This window comes from Ochlerotatus camptorhynchus, unplaced genomic scaffold, assembly GCF_037179485.1.
Source record: "Ochlerotatus camptorhynchus isolate MF236.1 unplaced genomic scaffold, CSIRO-AGI_Acam_v1.1 ptg000002l, whole genome shotgun sequence".
Classification (NCBI taxonomy): domain Eukaryota; kingdom Metazoa; phylum Arthropoda; class Insecta; order Diptera; family Culicidae; genus Ochlerotatus; species Ochlerotatus camptorhynchus.
In genome coordinates, this window is record NW_027040494.1 from 3,841,666 (window position 1) to 3,866,524 (window position 24,859).

Sequence of the window (24,859 nt, forward strand, 5' to 3'; positions counted from 1 at the left end):
CTTGAATTGTTTTTTTTTTTTCTTGATACCCATTAAGTCTAGCGATTTAAAAAATGTGAACTATTTCCTTTGATTTGCCTGTATTCCTAAGAGGAAGATTTTGCATCCTGTGAATCATGTGTTGACAGGTGGCCATTTTGTGTTGTTGGGAATGGTTTGAAGTGCTTGGTATTACTCTCTTTGTATTTGTTGGTTTCCTATAGATTTAGAAATTGAACAAAGACGTTTCCCTGATGATGAGAAGATCTAAGAAGGGGAGTTTGCCGTCTCTCTCTTCTTCGTGAGTAAATTTGATGTCCTTGTGAGCGTTGCTTATGGCCTCAAACATTTTGGATAAATCTTTCCTTTTGACAATGCTAAAAATGTCATCCACGTACCTATACCAACACTTAGGCAACAAGGTTCTAGGTTAGCCATGAACAATTCAAATAAAAATGGAGAAAACGAATTGCTCATAGGAGCACCTTTAGTTTGTTTATAAAAATTTCCTCTGAAAATGAAATAATTTTCGTCCACACAAAGACGAGTAATCTTGAGATTTGACCGAACTTTGTATTTCCAAGCATAATCCTCCCGTTGTTTCAGAAGCCAGTCCTCTAAAAGATTGATGGCTTCCTTTACTGGTACACTCAAAAAAAGTGCTGTGGCATCAAATGAAACCATGACTTCATCTTCCCGAATCTCTCCTGATGCCTGAAGTTGATTTGCGAATTCCTGTGTGCTGTTATCTGAGCGAGTGGTAAAGGGTTTAGGCATATTTTGAAATTCCTTTACTAGCCATTTGGCAAGCTTATGAATGGGGGATCCGTCAGCCGAGATAATCTCCCTCATTTCGTTTCCTGGTTTGTGAATCTTTGGTAAACCTTTGATCCTAGGTAGAATAGGGTTTGAAACTTTCAATTGATTCGTAGTGTTACCAATAAACGCCTTGCACTCTTTCAACGTATCCACATGTTTATCCATAGATGGCCTGTATGGGCCATTATTAATTTTTTCGTCATCCGATTGTCATAGTCCTCTTTGTCCAAAATCACTATTGCGTTACCTTTATTCGCTTTTGCATTCATGTTCAGTAGAAAAAAAAACGGTTCCTGAAAATAAAATAAAACAAAGAAATTAAAGAAATCAAATGTAAAATTTACATTTCCTTTTAAGCTCTTATTAAAATCCACTTTCTGCAGAAGCTCCTGGTTGAGACGAATAAACAAGATTTTGTTCTGCAGGTTATTACACTATTCAATATCCAAACAGCCCAACATCCCTCAACTATTGATTTGGTCTTAATTGATTTATGTCAACTTTGTAGCCAATTGGTTACCCATGCTGACCTCGATTCTGATCATCTTCCCGTAACTTTTGAAATATTCCAAGAAATAATTTGTAATCCCAACATTTATGGAATATAGCTTTGATCCAAACATTCCTTTGCAAACCAAAGATGACATTCATTATGCTCTTGAACCACTGACTAGTTCTGTAGTTGAAGCAAGAGCTGCCTCAGTACCAAAATGCGTGGTTAAATTCGATTCAATTATAATATACGATGATCTGCAGGGCTTGATCCGTCTGAAAAATGTCCGTAGGACACAATATCAAAGAACACGCAATCCTGCCATGAAAATTATCTGACGGGATTTGCAAAAACATATTATAAAGCGATTCTCCACCCTTAGGAACAAAACTTTTGAAAATAATGTTCCTAAATTAGACCCAAGTTCAAAAAAATTTGAAAAAAAAAACTCAAATACCTATTCCAGCGCTTAATGAAGGTGGTAAAATTTTAATCACAAATTTGGAAAAAGCTTAGAAGCTTGCTAAGCAATTCGAGAGTTCTCATATTTTCAGTTTGGGTCTTACTAATCCTATTGAGGATCAGGTTGCTCGAGATTATCTGAATATTTTCTCTCGGGAAAGCTTCTAGCTTCCATTCAATAAGTTTGCTTTCTTCATTAAGTAAACTTTTTGAAAAGATAATTTTAAATTGAATGATGCTTGACATCAATACGAACTCAATGTTTGCAAATGAACATTTTGGATTTCACCATGGACATTCAACTACTCATCAACTCTTAAGAGTTTCGAATTTAATTCGTTCAAACAAATCTGAAGGCTACTCAACTGGAGTTACTCTTCTAGATATATAAAAAGCATTCGACAGTGTTTGGCATGAAGGTTTGATTGCTAAATTGTACACTCTATATTATGAAATTAGTTCAAAGTGTTATTTAACTGACAGAACTCTTCAGGTAAATTATCAAAATTCCAAATATGATCGACTACTTGTTAGAGCTGGATTTCCTCAGGGTAGCATTCTTGTGCTAAATATTGCATTACATTTTCACTTCGGACCTCCCTGATTTGCCTCAAGGTTGCCACAAATCTTTGTTCGACGATGACACAAGTACTTCCGCTAAAGGAAGAAGATTTCGTGTTATTTGCAGTGCACTGCAGAAAAGTTTGGATATTTTCTCTTCTGATTTCCAAAAGGGAAGATTTCTCCCAATGCTTCCAAAACTCAACTTATAATATTTCCACATAAGCCTAGAGCTTTGTTTTTGAAACCTAGTACTAGTCACATAGTCACTATGAATGGAGTTATAATTTCTTGGTCAAGTCACATTGAGGGCATTCAAGTCAAATGTAACAAATATATACAATGATTGTATCCTCTTATAAACAGGAAATCCAATTTTTGCCTGACGAATAAACTTCTAATATTTAAACAAATTTTTAAACCAGTCATGCTTAACGCTGTGCCATATGGTCTAGTTGTTGCACTACCAGGAAAAAAGCACTTCAAAAGATTCAGAACAAAGTTCTGAAGATGATTTTTAAGTTGCCTCCCTCCCTGGTGTAGTACTACCGAGCTACATAGAATTTCGAATGTTGAGACATTAGAACAAACGTCCAACAAAATAATTTATAATTTCAGGTAAAAATCGTTGCAATCTTTATAAATACGTACATAAATTCATACTTCAATATCAGACTCTTTTATGATGTCTCATAATTGGAATGAGTTGAGCATAAATCCTTCAACAAGGATCCAGTGGAGGGTAAGTCTGGTGCCAGCAGCCGCGATAATTCCAGCTCCACTAGCGTATAGTAAAATTGTTGCGGTTAAAACGTTCGAAGTTTATTCTTGTCCAACACGGGTGCTACTCCTAATGATGGCAGTAGGTCACTGGATTGTTGCGACTATAACACTGGGTGGGCCGGTCGTTTTGGCGGCCGCGCGTAGTGTGGCGCTGATGCCTTTCATCGGGTGCATAGTATTCTCCACAAGCCCAGCTGCTATTACCTTGAACAAATTAGAGTGCTCTAAACAGGCTATCCTACGGCCGAGAATAATCTTGAATGGAATAATGGAATATGACCTCGGTCTTAATATTCATTGGTTTGTAATCCAGATCAAGGGGTAATGATTAACAGAAGTAGTTGGGGGCATTAGTATTACGGCGCGAGAGGTGAAATTCGTTGACCGTCGTAAGACTAACTAAAGCGAAAGCATTTGCCATGGATGCTTTCATTAATCAAAAACGAAAGTTAGAGGATCGAAGGCGCTTAGATACCGGCCTTGTTCTAACCGTAAACTATGCCAATTAGCAATTGGGAGACTCTACAGTATGGTGCTCTCAGTAGCTTCCGGGAAACCAAAATTAGGTTCCAAAGGAAATATGGTTGTAAAGTTGAAACTTAAAGGAATTGACGGAAGGGCACCACCAGGAGTGGAGCCTGCGGCTTAATTTGACTCAACACGGGAAAGCTTACCAGGTCCGAACTTATTGAGGTAAGACAGATAAATAGCTCTTTCTCAAAATTAAGGGTAGTGGTGCATGGCCGTTCTTAGTTCGTGGAATGATTTGTCTGGTTAATTCCGATAACGAACGTGATTCAATCAAATTAAATAGAACGCTATCAGCAGTCAGATGTTGAAACCGCCGGTTGGGCCGTGGGCGGCTTCGGCCGTTCGCACCCGCCGGCGGTGTAGTGTGACCTGACTCATCGAGGATGACTTCTGCTTAATTGGACAATTTATGTTCAGCAAAATGAGATTGAGCGATGTCCTTAGATGTTTTGGGCAGCACGCGCGCTACAATGTGAGCAGCAGCGTGTATCCAAGCCCGAGAAATCACTGAAATACTCATTTAGTCGGGATTATGGAATGAAATGGTCCATATGAACCTGGAATTTCCAGTAAGTGCTGGTCATTAGCTAGCGTCGATAATGTCCCTGCCGTTTGTACACACCGCCCGTCGCTACTACCGATGGATTATTTAGTGAGCTCTTTGAAGGTGAACATTTGCTAGTCCCTCGGGATTACATTTGACTCGCTGAAGTTGACCGAACTTGATGATTTAGAGGAAGTAAAAGTCGTAACAAGGTTTCCGTAGGTGAACCTGCGGAAGGATCATTATTGTATGATTCTCACCCATCAAGAGATTTCTCCTGTGTCCAGATCGAACGTGTGTCTGGTGTCGGCCTCCCGCCGTACGTACCACCTGTACGAGCACGTTACCATGTGTGTGTTTTCTGAGGACTCTGTGACCACGCCGGTTGTTGTTGTTGTTGTTGCTACTCGTATGGTGTCGCTCGCTCGACCCGTGTACGAACGTACCGTTTACACACCGTTCAGTGCGCAGTGCCAGTCCGCGATGATTTGCCAACCCGACCCATGCATGCATGCATGAGATATACCCAAACCAGTGTTTTACCCCATTGTTTGTTGCTCTCGAAAATATTGAAACCAAACCCTAGGCAGGGGATCACTCGGCTCGTGGATCGATGAAGACCGCAGCTAAATGCGCATCAGAATGTGAACTGCAGGACACATGAACACCGACAAGTTGAACGCATATTGCACATCGTACAGCAGTATGATGTACACATTTTGAGTTCCTATATTTATCTATTCAACTATACGTGTGCGTGCGCGTTTCACTTCGGGTGGACAGGAGCACGCAGTATGCGTAGTGATGTTTTCCCGCCTTCGGTGGCGGTAAAACATTGAAGATAGTCAGGCGCGTCCTCCTCCTCCTCCTCGGCGGACGTGGTTGATGAATACATCCCGTAGGTCGGCCACTAGGTAGTAGTCTATGTTGTATTCCATCACACACCAACCAACCGACCAACCAACCCAGTAGGCCTCAAATAATGTGTGACTACCCCCTAAATTTAAGCATATTAATAAGGGAAGGAAAAGAAACTAACAAGGATTCCCTGAGTAGCTGCGAGCGATACGGGAAGAGCTCAGCACGCAGAGGTGATGCACTTGCGCATCTACCTGGTTCCATGTACTGGAGATTTCGTCATCTGCCGTTACCAGCGGTTACCAGTTACCAGTGATAGGCCCGTAGAACGGCGCTGATGGTAGAAGATTTCTCCAGTGAGTCGTGTTGCTTGATAGTGCAGCACAAAGTGGGAGGTAAACTCCTTCTAAAGTTAAATATCACCACGAGACCGATAGCGAACAAGTACCGTGAGGGAAAGTTGAAAAGCACTCTGAATAGAGAGTCAAAAAGTACGTGAAACTGCCTAGGACTCAAGCCCGTTGAACTCGATTATCCGATGGCCGGTTCCACCGGCTCGCCGCAGGGCACTTGTCTCCCGCTTCACCCGAGGACATTGCGATTCATTACGAAACAGCTTTGGCGTCCGCAAGGACGCAAGGTCGCCCGACAGTTGCCCCCTGGTGCTGGTTGCTTGCCCCACAGTAGCGACGCTCAGTTCTGGAGGCCTGTGCCGCGAGGTGGGGCTTACTGTACGTGGTATTTTGCAGTCGGGTGCGTGATGGATTTCCGCGTACACCGCCTCGGTCTTCCCGCAATGGTAAATCCAGATACCTTCGGGACCCGTCTTGTAACACGGACCAAGAACTCTATCTTGCGCGCGAGCCAATGGTCGTCCTCCGGAACACCAAAGGCGCAAAAAACATAACAAAACATAACGATAGATGGTGAGCTATGCCTGATCAGGTTGAAGTCAGGGGAAACCCTGATGGAGGACCGAAGCAGTTCTGACGTGCAAATCGATTGTCAGAATTGGGCATAGGGGCGAAAGACCAATCGAACCATCTAGTAGCTGGTTCCCTCCGATGTTTCCCTAAGGATAGCTGGAACACGCAACATTTCGAACTCTATTCTTATCTGGTAAAGCGATTAGAGGCCTTAGGTTCGAAATGATCTTAACCTATAAATGGGTACGTACCATAACATTCTCGCATGATGTTATTGCAGCGTTGACGCCGAGCCGGCCCCCTGCGGTCGTGCCTACATAAGCGGCGTAGAAGATATCTGTGTGCTTAGTGGGCCAAGTTTTGGTAAGCAGAACTGGTGCTGTGGGATGAACCAAACGTAATGTTACGGCGCCTAAATAAACGACGCATCATAGATACCATTAAAGGTTTGATTGCTACAGACAGCAGGACGGTGGACATGGAAGTCGTCATCCGCTAAGGAGTGTGTAACAACTCACCTGCCGAAGCAATTAGCCCTTAAAATGGATGGCACTTAAGTCGTTTGCCTATACATTACCGCTGGCGTACAAGTGGGGCAGCGCGTTCGCACGACTGCCCTTTGAGACGCCAACGAGTAGGAGGGTCTGGTGGTGTGCGTTGAAATGCCTGGCATAAGCCGACATGGAGCCGCCACTAGCACAGATCTTGGTGCTAGTAGCAAATATTCGAATGAGATCTTGGATGACTGAAGTGGAGAAGGGTTTCGTGTCAACAGCAGTTGTACACGAGTTAGCCAATCCTAAGCTCTATGGTAAACCTGATCAGGGCGTCACAATATCAGCTTCAATGGACCAAATCGATGCGACGAAGAGACTGCTGGCTTTCTTTTTCTGTTAAAGTCGAACAGCTTCGCAGCATTCTAGAACCTCAGTCGGCGTGCACAAACAAATGTTCAATCGCTTGTCTCTCTTTCTCCCGTCGCTCCATTGGTCTTCCTTTCAAGCTTCGTCGAAACGGATGAGCGAAAGAGCGCTCGACTTTGATAGTTTTCTCTTTCATGAAACACATCAACAGAGGTTTCATGACGTATATGACGGAAAATGAAATAACACATTTAAAGCATTTCTCACGTCAAAACACTTGAAGATTACACGTCATATTTCTAATTTATCTTCCATCCATATATTTTTCTAAAAAAATGATCGAAAACGGGACATAACGCATTTTAAACAAATTTAAAGAGCTTTGATAGAGTGTTCGTGAAAGGGGATTGAAAGCCATAATGAGGTTCGTTTAACTAGAATCGACGATCATATGTTTTGATTTGCACCCCAGTATAGTCGACAAAGACGTAGTTCTGTATGTATGTATGTAATGTATGTATGTAAGGTAGCCACCATCCCTTCGAAGATCTTGTCTTGTATGCAGCTCCACTTAATAGCAAGATCAATTTGAGCTACCGATCTGAATTCACAATATCTCTGTATGAAGGGCCAAAAACGGTGGGGTGGACCTGTAAGCAGAGGCACTTACGCGAAATCCACGGGAATTTAAGAATCTATTTCCAACGATACGATCCAACAAATCGAATAACGCAATTCGCAATACTTATTAAGCTTCCTACAGGATGGTTTGTTAAAAAGGGCGCGTCAATCTCCATGAAACTGTTGGAGTAGAATTCACACCATCACAATCGAATCGGTAGGATAAAGAAAATGATAATGTTTATTCCCTCCTAGACTCCGGTTGTCATACCACTCCAATCGTCCAGTTCCAGGTCAAATGATACCCTGATGCTCCATCCCAATCCAGTATTTATTTATATATATATAGTAAAAATATGTAATGGAGAAATGAAATATATCAGAACATTAAAATACGTAATAATGAAAATACATTTATATGGATAAAAAACTGGTATTCCGCAATGAAAATAATAATTATTTTACATACAATATGATGCAGCTCTATGTCTCCTCAGCTCCCAATAAGGAAGATGTAACCCTGAAATTTCCAGGTTATATTATGCAAATAAATATTTTTAGCTAGAATGATACTTGATATGTTTGTGTTGTGTTATGTTGTGGGAGAGCTTTTGATTAAACCCATGATATTCTGCTCATTAAGCAAAACCGATCCCTCTAAGGTTATCGAGCATCTCAAAACCAAAACACTAGACGGCAAAACATGATTAAGCCCTCACCTGGTATGTAATGAACAACAGAAATACGCGATAATTCATATATTTTCAGCATATGATGCAATATCACAACTGTTGATAAAAGGAACGGATCCCATCTTATTTAAGACCTGGATGACCTGAAATGTGTGTAACCGGGTTAATACTTATTTAAATGTAATGTAATATTGAAAATGCGTTATAATGCCATGTAACAAGATACAATGAACACAAGATTTTTACAAAACAGATAATGAACGATTCAGATTTCTTTTCAAGCTGGCACTATGCTTCCCTGGAGCCGCTCATAATAGCTAAGATTAAGAATTAAGTATAATAAAATGTAATTTACAATAATATTAAATGATGTAAAGTCAATAATGAAAGATATGTAGTACTATAAACACTATACATATAAGATAACCAATAGCTAGCTTAGCTTAGATTGACTGCACATATCAATGGTTGCTACTCCGTGATTGATCAGAATCAGTGAAATTGTACAATGAATCAACTGAATGGGGCTGGGAGTGACCGTCCATTCTCATTGTACAAGTTTCAGTGACTCTATATGTTGTAGATCAATAACGGCGCCGGCCACGTCCTTGCAATCAGGTGGGAGTAGGGAAGGAATATTGGAGTGACTTTTGTTGTTTGTGGGCCGTGTTTACCTCTGCACCCCAACAAAAGACACAGAAAAGGAGATTTTGTTAGTAAGTTGGGTTCGTTGGATCAGGATTCACCTTGATAAGTGATGCGACCATGGTTTTAAATTAATCAGTGTTATCATGCATTATACTTGGATTTGCCCGAAGACAAAACCAAATGGTGTATCATTGGGCCTTATTTCGGGTGTCACTACACGGTGATAAGCAAGTGATACTCAGAATAAGAGCCGTGATTACCGTACAAATCAAATGGGAATCACTTCACCGTGACAAGTGACAACTTTTCACCGTGATGCGACACCCGTAATAAGCCCCATTATAATATAAATCTGAAGACGTTCCATCATCGAAATGCTGAAAATAAACTTAGAGCATGAGCATGAGCAAAATTGATCGCACGCGACTGCCAACACCAAAGAGCTGAAAACCAATTCAAACAAATCAAATCAACAGACAAAACTAGGGTGAAAGCTGTAAGAGTGAATCATTACAGTATAAATCTAGTGATGTTCCGTCATCAAAGAGCTGGAAGAAAACTCAAATAATTTAAATTAATAGATCCAGTCTGAATGAAGGCTGCAAAAAGAGAATAATTATGCAGCAATGACCCCATTTTGTCAGCTAGCAAAGTATGTGTACCTTAAACATTCATCTTGAAGGAGGAAGGTATGAAATTACAATTATGTGGAATTATTGAAAAATAACAGTCTGATGCGCGGAGAGATTGACAGGATCGTGAATATTGGGAACTATTCTTGAATTGACCTGGAAGAATGCTTGTGAATAATTGTTATACAGATAAATTAAATTGATAAACTAAATGGTTCAAACAACAACTCCAGCCTGTAAAAAAGCTGAAAATAGGGAATCTTTACAATGTTGATCCCCCACGGTCTTCTACTCAGTAAGCAAAAGTGGCAACCACCAGGCTAGTCGAGCTGCTCAATTTAAATATTGAAACCTTATTTTGTGAAGTTCTTAAGTGAACCCTACACGATTGCTTTTATTGACAATAATCGTATTGTCAATACATTCTATATTGACGTCAATACATCGAGATTGACAATATTTCTGAACTCACATCATCAATAGTATTGTCAATAATTCCCCTTCGCGTCAATATATTGATGCGTGTGGGGTTTGCTTTAAGAATACCGATTGAAACACAATGTAAACAAATAAAAGTTAAGAGTCTCATCCGAATCAAATGATTCCAAACGATAGGCATTCATAGAAATTAAGTTTAAATAGACAAAAGTAAAAAAAAGGAACAATCTCACCAAATCAGTCCAACTGAATCCCTTGCAAGCAGCTATGTCACGCTTGGTGTAGTAGCTCCGATCATAGACCCGCCCTACGGGGATCAATCCTCTGGTCGAATGTAGTCGATTGCTCCATGACGCGAACACGAAGCGACCGCTCACAAAATCATACAACGCGTAAACAAACTGAAATCAAAAACTATCACACGCGACGCCACAAATTTCTGTACCGGGAGCACAAGCGAAGAAAAAAACAAACAACGCAAATAGCGACATCTTTTCTGATGCCTGCAAACATGATGCATCACGTTTTCTTTTTCGATTCCAAAACTTCTCGGAAAGCGAGAAAACCACCAATCACACACGTATAACCGTCCGGGAGGCAGAGTGCCAGCGCTAATCTGGCAAAATCAGCGAACGCACGCACAAAACAGAAACAAACTTATACACAACCGTATCCGAACAGGTTCGAAGCTGAACTGTAGTCGACAAAGACGTAGTTCTACGTAAAAAATCTTTGTTTTATTCTAGGAAATGCTCCTGGTTATAATTTTTTACATAAACACCAGAGCTGCCAGGTGGTTTTATAAAAAATCTGTATCCACTCTATTAAAAAATCTGTATTTTCTGTATTGACGATTTTTTTCTTAATTAATCATGTTTTGTTGTTTTACAAATACAGTGCATACAAAATAACCATAAAAAGTGCTTAACCACCTATTCGGGCTATCGTACTAACCATACGGGATATAATTGCGCCATTTGTGATATCGTCCGTAATTATTTATAAGAGTGATATGAAGCCGTTTGAAAATGTATGGAGATTTTAGTTTCTATTCATTATCTTCCTGATAAGCAGTTTTAAATGCAAAAAAGTGCACGAGTTCATTACTATTTGATATTTTTAATATAGTTGAATACAATTAATTACATCATTTGTGTGGTAGTTACACCGAAAAGTCGAGAGATGTCGCCCCGCCAGTGCTGGTAAAATCATTTTTGCAGTATGAAGAATATCAGAACATCCGCAATTTCTTACGAAATACATTTTCAATGCAAGTAAAATGTTTACGAGTACTTGTATTTGTACCATTTTAATGTGCTCGGGCACTTTTCTTGTATTTAACATACATGCTTATATTGGAAATATTCAATTAATACTGTAAATCCCCATGCAATCTCAAATCGTTTACTACCAGCTCCATATGCATCCGAAAGCGGTTGGTCCTCTGTCCTCCTAATTTTGGAGAGAAGGGGGTACGCTGATAAAATCGAGCAAGTTATTTTGTTTTTATAAATTTTGAATTTTTTTTTCTCAAGCATTTTATAAAAATCTGTATAAATCTGTATTGTAATTTAAAAATCTGTGATAAATCTGTATTCTGTATCGGGTCTGTATTAAGATTAAAAAATCTGTATAATACAGATAAATCTGTATAAATGGCAGCGCTGATAAACACTAAGGTTTTGTTTTCGTGTTCGGTAAATTTTACCGAAACAAAAACAGCTGAACGTTCGGTAAAACTTTGTCCTTCATTTTAAAGGCTATTGAATTTGAAAATAATTTCAAAACATGTTCAACCTTTTTAAATGATCAGATCTTGTAATTTTAGTGGAGATTTAGTTTCAAAGTAGCTGAGAAGCAATGAAATTGAATTGCATAAATTTTACCGAACAGTTCAGCTGTTCAGATTTCGTTAAAAATTACCAAAGTCGGCAATTATTTCTAAGTGTGTAGGCTTAGCCCTTCCATTGATAATAGATTAAAAAATGTTGTAGGCAACCCTTTATTTCTCTAGTATAACATTATGTCGCATCATCCCGACTATAGCTTAGTGGTGCTATGAAAATAACCTTTGTATTTATTTAGGAATGCCTGATTCACATGATTCCATTTCTTTGTTTGTTTATTCACAATTTTATGAAAATTGTCTTCATAAATTCGATCTATGTAATTTGAACTACTGTAGTTTACTGTTGCAATTGTATACCCCACATTTGCATAAAACGTCCATAATTATGCACACCTTTCTGGATGTTTCGACAACGAGTTCACTGTTGATGACATCTTCTGTTGAGCTATATTCTATCTAGCTAGTTTTCTATTTTATTGTCCACTCTTACCAAAAGGCTTCCGCTTGACTCTACAATTCTCCAAGTTAAACATCCAATCCAAGCTAAAATATCCCGTAGCAACCCTCACACGGTTTCGCAGAACTTTAGGCGGATTTGTGTATTGATTCATTTGGATTGGATAATCTTAAAGTCACACAACCTGAACATATATTTTTTCAAGATTTAGCATTTCCGATATTGATTGATATTTTAATACATGAACACTTAAAATCGTCAATTGTTCATTTTACCCTCTATGTATTTACCCTCACTTCCCCTAACATTCAAATTTACGCGAAGGGTAAGAATAAAAATCATTCAGAGTGAAAAGTTTGAGGATTCATGTTTAAAAACTGTACAACTGATTGAAATCTGCAGGTTGACAAAATCGGGAGCTGAAAAAATCGGGAAAGCACTGTATATCTCACCGCAAAATGGTTTTCGGTAACAACATCTGAATCACATTTCTGTGCCATGACCGACTAAAACTAAGAGTCCACACAAACAATATGTCATTCACGTGATGTCGCAAAAAACAACGGCCTACGAAAAAAAACCTCTACATTATGCAAGTCGTACGCCCTACACAATAATATGTTTACACTAAAGAACGCTTTGGTTTGTGTTTATGTAGTAGCACGTGTACATTACCATATTGAATGATTACTTCTATCATATAAATAACGAAGCGTGGTTATGATTGGATCAGTTCTTTACCCACACTCCAGGCAATCATAGTTAAGTTCAAGAATGATTAAACATCTGACATGCTTATTGTTATCGGTCTTAATTGGTGCCAACAGTGCTTCATTTCCGAGTCAACATTATGGCACCTTGGTACCATGCGAAGACAACAACGAACATTTTCCAGTTTCTATATGTGTGCAGGTTCCCAAGGACACACATTTCAAATTACCCAGAGACTTACTGCAGCGGATAGTACATACTCTGGCAAATGGTGAAACTGAATTCTCGTTGAATCCTATGGCACCACTAACAGCAACTGAATGTCCACCAAAAACCGAATCAACAAGTTGTGCTGCTCCAACGGTAGCTCCAATTGAGACCACCACTCTACCAAACTATCCGGTCAACTGCCAGTGTGGCAACAAGGAACCACACACCCTATCTTGCAAATCACTGCTGAAACCACGATATAATCAATAGATCAATTCATTTGTGAATATTATCTTAGTTCAGTGAGTTGAGCCACAAATTGTGGGAAACAATTCCATTTGTCAGGGTGAATTATGTAGTTGGATAAGTTGTCTATATAATATATTTATTTACTATTTATTACAACAGTTAATGAACTGTGAGTAATTTCAAAAAGAACCTAAGTTGAAGAATGAAATTCCAACGAACTACTTCATTAGTCAACAATATCATTGATGCCTCTCACGTTCAGACGTCTGCCAAAAAAAAAATAGTGAAAACTTGTCAGGACCCACCCTAACATTAGTCATTTATATTCATTCATCTCGATACGTGCAGTCAATGATTAAGTCACTACTTATCGGCTAGCGTTGGTTAAATACGATGGCATTACTCATTCCAAACAATTCAAACGCAATATCGACTCAGTCAATATCTCACATTGCAGCTCAGTAACATTTTAAACACGCGACCGATCGTACCGACTCGGTTAATCTCAGCAGCGGCAGTAGCACATTGACAGTGTGCAACCATAGCAACCACACCATGGCGATGACTCATCGCCTAACTGTAGTGCTCACTGCGTTTGAGATTGTTGGAAATATCGTAGGATATAATATTTCGCCCGTTCCCAATGTGATCTTCACTGAACCGGCGAATCACCGGAATACCCCCCACGTCAAAAAGTCCTATTTTGGGCTAGCGGTACATCTGACGAAGAGTAGTGTTTTTATTGGTGCACCTAGGGCGATAACGTACAGTCAAAGATACAATGCTGTTAACAATTCTGGACTTATATATCAATGTGATGTTAGTTCGGGCTTCTGTGAAAACTATTTACAAATGGAAGATCGGAGCTTTGTGAATGAAATACTGATGTCGGGACAATATTTCGGAGCTACTTTAGATGGCCTGGCAAATGAGGAGGTGTTTGTTGCGTGCGCTCCAAGGATGACCGCCGATGAAAACCGTTATGCTATGGTTGGTGCTTGCTATACAAGAGTTAACGGAACGACCTACAACCAGATGCAAGCGTTTAACTATAGAAAATGTAATTAGTGCATTCCGCCTTGATTGAATTGTCAGAAAATTATCATTATTATTTTCACAGCGACTATTGCGGTAGACACGGCTCTGGAAGGTTTCGCAGTGCGCGTGTTTCGACGTGATGACAATCAACTGGGAATACTGACCGGTATGCCGGGGTATAATTCCACAGGATCGGTGATTGTTTACAGTGGCGACTTACAGACAGGAATGCTTGTGAACTCATCCCAGCTGGAAGCAAATGGCTACTTCGGATACAGTGTAGATTCGATGCTAGTGGAAAACAACACAATCTACTTAGTCGGTGCTCCACGATCAGGGAAGGTCTATGTGTTTCAAGTGGAGAAAGTTCCTCGAAAAGCAGCCCGTATGAAAATACACAGTGTTCTCTCCTCAGACAGTTTTGGTGATTATTATGGATACTCGTTGTGTACAGAGGATATTAACGGTGATGGAATCGTTGATGTAATGGTTGGAGTTCCTTTTCTGTCGAGGAATTCTGTGAGTGATCATGGAGCAGTTTTTGTGTACATAAATCGGGGGTTCGATTCGGAAGGACTGGTCATACTGGAGAAACAGCAAAGCTTGGAGTCGAACTACACAGGAAGTGGACAGTTTGGATACTCAATATCAACTTTAGGAGATATCAATCGAGACGGATACAGTGGTAAGTGTGGAGTGTATTTCGATGTACGAGTTGTTAAGGTGAATCGTTGTGGAAGCCTTATTTATGATTGATCGCATTATCATCGAAATTCAAAATTTCAAGAGCACAATTATCGACTCTCACAAAACAAGAAGTCCCAATTTCATAAGCACTGTTGCAAAAATGTTCGATATTTGTTCACTTAAAAATTTTAAGCGATAGGGCATATCAGCAGCCATCATGTTTGCTCTTAGCCAGTGCTGCGATTTGTCATTGTAATTGAAAAAAAACCACGCGATATTGACAACATTGTTTTTTGGCATCGTCACTGGAAGAATTGATTCTCAAAAAATCCTTCGTACAAATCCCATTCACTTTTTCGCCAATGACGAAGATTGACCTGGTAACGAGAAGTGTAATTCTGTGCATTATGTGTCACATTATTGTTATCCAGACAGTTAAGGACGTAGATCAAATATATCTTATTTACAATATGATCCATTCATGCCTTTTCGATACATTGCACAGTGTTGCTTTTTGCCGTTTTTGTGCGCTTTTTTAATAGCTTTTCAAACATTGATTTTAGGGGTATAGTTTGTTTGAAGATGTTTTTGCATATGTTAATCCGCTTATATTGATGTAGACGGTTTGGTGATTAATCTACCTAAAAGTGAGATAACAAAATATGTTTTTATCTAATTCAGATAGAGACTTAACGTCTTGAATAAAGTTGTAGAAAATGTTATTTTAAGCAACTTTGCTCAACACTCAAAATTTGTAGCTCTTATAAATTGCGAGATATGTATCATTTTTCGTGAAAAGCCCCTGATTTTCTTGGCATCCTTCAATTTTGGTTTTTCTACATTTATATTTTGCATGTTTTAACACATGCTTTTGCTGAACATTGTAAATAATTATCTCTTGAAACAAAAAAGTTATTCTTAAATAATCGATATTTTTAGGGGTATTTGCTCCTCAAATAACTATTTCCGGCGCAAAATTTTAGGAAGGATTCTGAATCTATACTTATTTTACTGCCGAAAATTTATAAATACATGTGGCAGCACGCGATCTTTTAGGTATTTTTTAATAATGTCTTATTTTTGAATATATATTTTAATTTTAAGAGATAGCTTGTTACAATGTTCAGCAAAAATATTTATTTTTGTACGGCAAACAATTTTGTAGAATATGATTCACAATCCCCGATGACCCAGTTACGCGTCAAGAAACAAGGTCTCGTGACGATGCGGAGAGGTGGAAGGATGCCATGCAGGAGGAGTACGATGCTTTGATGGATAACGGAACGTGGACCCTGGTGGAACTTCCTAAGAATAGGAAGGCGATCCGTTGCAGATAGGTGTTCAATACCAAGCTAGATGCCGAAGAAAACCTTGATCGACATAGAGTGCACGCTTGATCCAGTTTGGGATATATTATTGACTGCTTTCGAGAACGTAATTTAATTTTATTATATTTTTTAATCAGGGCCTTAACAATCGCTACGTCGGTCATAGCTTGTTATGATGTGTTAATGGCTAGCCAGATGGGCTAGTTTAAAGGGATTCCCCTAACCTCTGGTCTACATCTCACTGCGTCCTAGCAAGAAGTACGGTCGACTTGTTTCGCGCTCCGTTGTTTTGGAAGTTTTCTCGGTATTCGCTTGATATAAATTATCAGTTTTTTCTCACTAAGTGACTCCTGGCATAGTTCCCGGTAAATTGATCGAAAAGTGAGTTTTTTTGTAGTAGAAAGTGTCATTTTCGGAACGATTAATCCGTGCTATTGGTAATTCGCAAACCAATTTGGGCATCATCGTTGCGTGGTCACGCATACGCGCTCACGCATACCCGCTTACGTATCATCATCATCGAGTGTGAGCACCCGTTTCTACATCTACATCGTTCATCAATCATCGTGCGCCTGTGTGCGCTGAGTACCGAGCCTCGATCAAGTGCACCACAACGAAGGTCATCCACGCAGCGCGTCTCTTCCAGCCATCTGTGTAAACGCCTACACATATAACGCTCGGTGGTAGTAGTATAGTAGTATCAGATAAGTTTTTGTTTTTTTTTTGTTTCTTTTCCTCCCCATTAGTTAAATTTTCATTTTGTATTTCTGTGTTTGTAGTGTTTTCTGTGTATTGTGTCTGTGCGTTCAGTGGGAGAGCGTTTTGCGCTCCCACTAGTTGAACAAAATGGATGTTTTGTCAGAAGACGACATGGATGACCATTCATCTCAGAATAATGATGATGTCATCCCTGGTTCGTCGTCTCAGTCTGTCAATGGGCAGGATGAGAAAAGCACCAGATTGCGGGCCTACCCGAATGACTCGACTGGCCCATGGGTTGTCTATTTTCAGCCCAAAAACAAACCCTTGAATGTTGTTCAGATATCTGATGATCTGACAAAGCGATTCTCTGCCGTAACCGAAATAACGAAGGTTAGGCACAACAAACTTCGTGTGACCGTCGCTAACCTGAAACAGGCCAATGAAATTGCTGTTTCCCAGTTTTTCACACTGGAATATAGGGTGTACATTCCAGCCTCTGATGTGGAGATAGAAGGCGTGGTCACTGAGGCGAGCCTGAACCCCGAGATACTGGAGAAGCAAGCGGTTGGCCGATTTAAGAACCCCTTGCTTCCTCCGGTAAAGATACTGGCCGTTCATAGAATGAAGTCAGTATCGCTCAGCGAGGGTAAAAAGAGTTTTACCCCCACAGACTCGTTTCGGGTGACCTTTTCTGGATCTGCCCTTCCTCAATACATCGAGCTGGGAAAACTTCGTCTTCCTGTGCGGTTGTTTGTACCTCGGGTCATGAACTGCCAGAATTGTAAGCGGTTGGGACATACGGCCTCCCACTGCGGCAACAAGGCACGCTGCTCCACATGCGGGGAGAAGCATGAGGATGGCGCCTGCGCAGCTACTGCACCAAAATGCGTGTACTGCAATGGAACTCCTCCTCATGCTCTCTCGTCGTGCCCGGCGTACAAACAGCTCGGGGACAAAATGAAACGCTCCCTTAAGGAACGTTCCAGGCGGTCTTTTGCAGAAATGCTTAAGACAGCCAAGCCATCGACCAACGAAACAAATCCCTTCGCTCTTTTGTCAGATGACGAGTCTGGCTCTGACTTGGCTGAGGAGGGAGTTTCTTTCAGTTTTCCGGAAGGTTCTGCCCGGAAACGAAAACGCATCCGTTCGCGGAAAGTTGCAGATCAAGAACCCCAAATCAGCTTGCCCAAATCAAGGAGTGGTGGAAAAAAGGAGACTTCTACTCCTCCTGGATTCCGCAGAACTGATTATACTCAGGATTTTCCACCTCTTCCGAAGACATCCAAAACCCCTGATGCCCCAATTTTAAGAACAGAAACCCCTTCTTCATCTGGGCTGTTCTCATTTGATGACATTGTGGACGGTATTCTCAAATACCTCAACATTTCTGATCCTCTGAAAAGCATTGTCCTCACATTGCTTCCGACTGTGAAATCCTTCTTGAAGCAATTGACTTCAAAATGGCCCCTTCTTGCAGCTATCATCTCCTTCGATGGATAATTTTCCAAACGAGGTCAGGGATTTGATCACTGTTCTACAGTGGAATTGTCGAAGTCTTATTCCGAAATTAGATTCGTTCAAGTATTTAGTCCATAACAATAATTGCGATGCATTTGCCCTCTGTGAAACATGGCTCTCTTCAGAAATTGATCTCCCTTTTTTTGATTTTAACATTATTCGATTGGATCGTGAGGATTCACGTGGAGGAGGGGTACTTTTGGGGATCAAAAAGTGCCATTCCTTCTATAGAGTGAATCTTCCCGAATTCCCCGGTATTGAAGTTGTCGCATGTCAGGCTACCATTAAAGGTAAGAGCCTTTGTATTGCTTCTGTATATATTGCTCCTAGAGTCTCTGTTAATCGCAAACAACTTTTCGACATATGTGCGGTACTTCCCGCTCCATGGTTGATCATGGGAGATTTTAACTCCCACGGTACAGGCTGGGGGGAGCTGTACGATGATAACCGTTCTACTTTGATTTATGATCTCTGCGACAACTTCAACATGACAATACTTAACAATGGAGAAGTAACACGTTTGGCTGGTCCATCCTCGAATGGTAGCAGATTAGACCTCACCTTTTGCTCCAATTCACTATCGTTGGATTGCACTTGGCATGTAATCCAGGATCCGCACGGTAGTGATCATCTGCCGATCAAAATTTCGATTGCCAGTGGGTTCAACTCGTCAGAATCCGTTAACGTCGCGTATGATCTAACCCGTAACATCGATTGGACTAAGTTCCAATCCGCGATAGACGATACAGCATCGTCAGTGGAAGAGCTTCCGCCGTTGGAGGAATATAATTTCCTCTCTAATCTCATCGTCGACAGCGCACTTCAAGCTCAAACACGACCGGTGCCGCGATCGTCTATTCGTAAGAAAACACCATCGCTCTGGTGGGATCAACAATGCACGGAGGTTTACCGTAAAAAGTCCGACGCGTTTAAACTTTTTCGGAAACGCGGAACACGCGAGCATTTCAACGCATACACATCTCTTGAACGCGAACTCAAGAGCCTCATCAAGGCCAAAAACGGGATTATTGGCGACGGTTTGTAGAAGGATTGTCGCGCGAAACGTCTATGAATACGCTTTGGAGTACGGCGCGAAGGATGCGTAACCGGTCTACTAACAACGAAAGCGAGGAATGCTCGGATCAATGGATTCTTAAATTCGCGCGAAAAGTGTGTCCAGATTCCGTGCCGTCGCAGTTGATTCCTCACGAAACCGCGAATTCGGTAGACGAAATCAGTCAGCCTTTTTCAATGGTGGAACTTTCACTCGCTCTCCTTTCGTGTGGCAATTCTGCCCCGGGATCTGATAGAATCAAGTTCAACTTGCTGAAAAACCTCCCAGACGTCGCTAAGAGGCGCATGTTGAACTTGTACAATCAGTTCTTGGAGCTCAATATTGTTCCCGACGATTGGAGACGAGTAAGGGTGATAGCCATTAAAAAGCCTGATAAACCCGCGTCGGATCACAATTCGTATCGGCCCATCGCGATGCTGTCGTGTATTCGGAAATTGATGGAGAAAATGATCCTTTTTCGCCTCGACAAATGGGTTGAGACGAACCACCTTCTTTCAGATACTCAATTTGGTTTCCGTAGGGGTAAGGGAACGAACGACTGTCTCGCGTTGCTTTCCTCGGAAATTCAGTTGGCTTTTGCTAAGAAAGAGCAAATGGCTTCTGTGTTCTTGGATATCAAGGGGGCTTTTGATTCAGTATCCGTTGAAGTTCTTTCAGAGAAACTCCACGCTTGTGGATTGTCTCCATTAATGAATAATTTTTTGTACAATTTGCTGTCAGAAAAACATATGAGCTTTTCTCATGGAAACTCTACAGCTTTTCGATTTAGCTACATGGGTCTCCCCCAAGGCTCATGTTTAAGCCCCCTTTTGTACAATTTCTACGTTAGAGAAATTGATGTCTGTCTTAGTGACAATTGCACGTTGAGACAACTTGCAGATGACGGCGTAGTGTCTATCACAGGGCCAAAAGAGGTTGACCTGCAAGGACCCTTACAGGATACCTTGGACAATTTGTCTACTTGGGCTATTCAGCTGGGTATCGAATTCTCCACGGAGAAAACTGAGTTGGTCGTTTTTTCTAGGAAGCATAGCCCAGCACAACCGAAGCTTCAACTTTTGGGTAAACCGATCACTCATTCCATGTCTTTTAAATATCTCGGGGTCTGGTTTGATTCCAAATGCACCTGGAGATCCCACATTGAGTATCTGAGACGAAAATGCCAACTAAGGATCAATTTCCTTCGATCAATTACCGGAACGTGGTGGGGAGCCCATCCACAAGATCTTCTGACGTTGTACCGGACAACGATTTTATCGGTTTTAGAGTACGGTAGTTTTTGCTTCCAGTCGGCAGCTAAAACGCACATCATCAAGCTGGAACGGATCCAGTATCGCTGTCTTCGTATCGCGTTAGGATGCATGCACTCGACTCATACTATGAGTCTTGAAGTGCTGGCGGGCATGTTGCCACTATCCGTCCGTTTTTCAGAGTTATCTCTGAGGCTCCTCACCCGTTGCGAAGTAATGAACCCACTGGTGATCGAAAATTTTGAGAAGCTTCTGGAGCTAAATCCTCAAACATGTTTTATGACTTTGTACTACCTATATTTAACACAGGATGTCAGCCCTTCAAGAAATATTCCCAATCGTGTAATCTTCTCCGATTTCGGCAATACAGTGAATTTTGATTTATCTATGACGCAGGAAATCCGCGGAATTCCAGAGCATCATCGTCCTATGATTGCTCCGTCATTATACGCTGCAAAGTTTGGCCATGTTGATTCTGCAAGAACGTTTTTCACAGATGGATCTCTAATAGAGGAGTCCGCTGGTTTTGGTGTATTTAATGAATTTCATAGCGCCTCTCGAAAACTTGAAGCTCCTTGTTCTGTGTATGTGGCTGAACTGGCAGCAATTCACTACACCTTGGAAACTATTGCTTCACTTCTTCCAGACCACTACTTTATTTTTACGGATAGTCTCAGTTCTGTCGAGGCTATCCGTTCCATTAGGCCGGTAAAGCACTTCTCGTATTTTCTCTTGAAAATACGAGAACTGCTTAGTACTTTATCCGTGCGCTCTTTCATCATCACCTTCGCGTGGGTCCCTTCGCATTGCTCAATTTTGGGCAATGAGAAGGCGGATTCACTTGCGAAGGTGGGCGCTATGGAAGGCGACATTTATGATCGACAGATCGCCTATAGTGAATTTTTCTCTATTTATCGTCAGCAGTCGCTCGTTAGCTGGCAACATCAATGGAGTGAAGGGAGCTTGGGACGATGGCTACATTCAATTATCCCTAAGGTGTCGAAGTTTGCATGGTTCAAAGGGTTGGACTTGAGTCGAGACTTCATACGCGTGATGTCTCGTCTCATGTCCAATCACTATTGTCTAAACGCTCACTTGTTCCGTGTGGGGTTGGGAGACAGCAATCTCTGTGAATGTGGACAAGGTTACCAGGACGCTGATCACATCCTTTGGTCTTGTGCGGAGTATCGTGGAGTCAGATCACATTTTTATGATTCCCTTCGGGCTCGAGGTAGACAACCTAATGTTCCAGTTCGGGATATTTTGGCTAGACGCGATCTGGAGTTTATGAAACTCATATATGTTTACTTTAAGGATATTAACCTTAGATTATAAGTTTGATTAACCTTGTGCTTAGTTTGTATTTTGTACGTGTGGGTTTTTTTTTTCAATGTTTGTTTTCAAGATGAATAGAAATAATTTCATGCTTTAGGATTAATTAAATAGTTGTATCGTAAACCACATTTCAAACCTCCTTCTTCCCTTTTCCCATCCAAAAAATTGTAAATCTCCACTAACCTCGAGACAACCGCGAGTACTCGGCCCAGTTCCTTTAACTTTAAATTTAAGACAGTAATAATGTATAACGCAAAGGATAACTCGGCTCTGTAAAGTTTATTCGATTGAGCCTGTACAAATAAAGTAATTATATAACCTCTGGTCTAGCCATGGAGATCGTCTGGGGTGGGCTACACTCGCCTCTTTTGTTGGCTAGCTCGAGCTTGAAACCCTAGAGCTTCAAGGTCAGCTCCTGGCTTGTCGATACCAATCAGAAGAACAAAACACCTCTTTTTAATTTTCAACTCGTTTATTACTTACTATTTCGCTGTCTTTAGTGAGGATGTGTGTGTAGTGCTGGCCAGCGATGACGGGATTCTGCAGCGGGTGGGTTTTTTTGGCGGCGGATGAACGGACTGTTCACGGTGGATGCCAGTGCTCGACGGTTGTTACCGTGTGGTAAGACGGATGTTGCACTGGGGCTCGATCGGGTGATCGACGATGGTCTCCCAGTGGTCGTCGTTGTATTACCGATGGACGCTTGCTAGACGGGTGTTGGCGTGTTAACGGACGCCCTCGTGATTTAGCCCGTAATTAATAGGTCCTGCCTCTGTATTCGGTGGTATTAGCCGGTATTTGTTGGCGACTCTATATTTTTCACTTCTTTTCAAAACTTTTAAGAAACTTAACTTGGCAGATCGCAATGGCTGAAGTGAAAGAGAACCTTCTTTTCAGTTTGACCCAGTAGCTTCTCCCTTGACCTAAGCCCATTTACACCTCCCTCCCACTTTTCCACCACCCCTTGTCCATATCCTTCTCCTGGTTCCAACGCCCACCTTCATCCTTAATCCTTCCCGTTATGTGTTCTGTGTTATGTGTTGTTGGTGTGCCTGGGTTACAATATTTAATTGGGCCGTTGTTTTGGGAGTGGTCTTTCATTTGCCTTACATATTTAATTATATTTACATTTAAAACAAGACAATATTGCATACAAGAAACTGGCATACTGATTGAATTTACAATGAACACACATATACCCTATTCCTCGCTCTCGCTATCTCCTGATTTTTCTCGCTCGAAGAGAATCAATATGGTACAGGAACCAAAACGATAACAGTTGTAAGAGGCACCGTAGTCTGAACAATGCATAAAGAGCAAATCGAAACATTGAACGTCGCGTGAAGGTGTAACTTAATGAAGGCCTAAGTACTCTTTCGTAGCTTTTAGTTTTCGGATTTGAAAGATCGTCGGTTGCAGTGGTTTGCTTATTGAGCAGAAAAACGCGGTCCCAGGTCCTTTCATTTTAAAAATGTATGGTAAGATCGCTTGTTAATCGTGTATTTTGTTAAACTTTTCGTTGTCGTTGGTGCCGGTTTTGAATAGTTATAATAGTAACGGTATAATGTGATATGAGGGGCTCGGTGGCCTTAGAGCAACCGTTTTTGCTTACTGAGCAGAACATCATGAGTCTAATCTCAAGCTCATCCACATTCAAGATTTGTCAATCGTTTTATTTGTTAACATGACTACATGGTAATAACAGCATCTCGATGATTAAAAAAGAGCTCGTCTGTCTAGTGGCAAACGTTTTTGTTGCAGAAGACCGTGGGTTCAATCAGAAGCTCTTTCGTGTTATATGATCGTTAGGACATCAATTCAGCTTATCGTTTACCAAAACGAACCATGCTGCAAACCCGGCCCTATTACCCAACATCCCACTGATTCCTCGTGGAAGTGCAGGCAGAGGTGTTCTCGGCTTCCATCAAAGCGAGCGTCGCGTCAACACTTTCCTACCCCTTCCTTTCTTGACATGTGTTCAGGCGCGGCCGGCGCTGGTATTGTCTAGATTGAGATCACCAGTTTTACACATTAAGGATGATTACTAGTCCCAAGCATCGTCTATTGGTTCTCTGTGTTACTTACTTATTTACGTACTTATCCTAGTCCGATATCCCTCAGGATTGCACCTGCATCACAATGTTACGCCAATTCACTCGGTCCGTGGCTGCTTGTCTCCAATATCTTGACCGTCTCACACTTCCAAGATCCTGCTCCACTTGGTCTAACCACCTTGCTCGCTGTGCTCCTCTTCGTCTTTACCGGCCGGATTCGAGGCAAACACCATTTTTGCGGGATTATTGTCCGGCATTCTTAAAACATGTCTCGCCCATCGTACCCGTCCAGCTTTCGCAACTTTCTGGATACAGGGTTCGCCATAGAGTTGCGCCAGCTCGTGGTTCATCCTTCGCCTCCATACATCGTTCTCACATACCCCGCCAAAGATGGTCCTAAGCACTCGTCGTTGGAAAACACCCAGTGCTTGCAGGTCCTCCTCGAGCATCGTCCACGTCTCGTGCCCGTAGAGAACTACCGGTCTTATCAGTGTATTTTACATGTTACATTTAGTACGGAGGTGAAGTTTACCCGACCTCAGGGTC

The 24,859-nt window shown here is 41.2% G+C and overlaps 1 protein-coding gene and 1 pseudogene across 1 annotated transcript in view; both read left to right on the forward strand.

The window, feature by feature from the left end:
- Positions 1 to 4,750: 4,750 nt before the first annotated feature.
- Positions 4,751 to 4,901, forward strand: LOC135708535 (5.8S ribosomal RNA; annotated as a pseudogene).
- Positions 4,902 to 13,829: 8,928 nt separating this feature from the next.
- The window catches only part of LOC135703224 (integrin alpha-PS5-like), a 39,147-nt gene continuing 28,117 nt past the window's right edge, over positions 13,830 to 24,859 (forward strand). The window contains exons 1-2 of the mRNA XM_065224384.1: positions 13,830 to 14,386; positions 14,447 to 15,049. Of these exons, the coding sequence (XP_065080456.1) occupies positions 13,882 to 14,386; positions 14,447 to 15,049 (1,108 nt within the window). The 5' untranslated portion in view covers positions 13,830 to 13,881. The remainder of the gene's footprint in view (positions 14,387 to 14,446; positions 15,050 to 24,859) is intronic.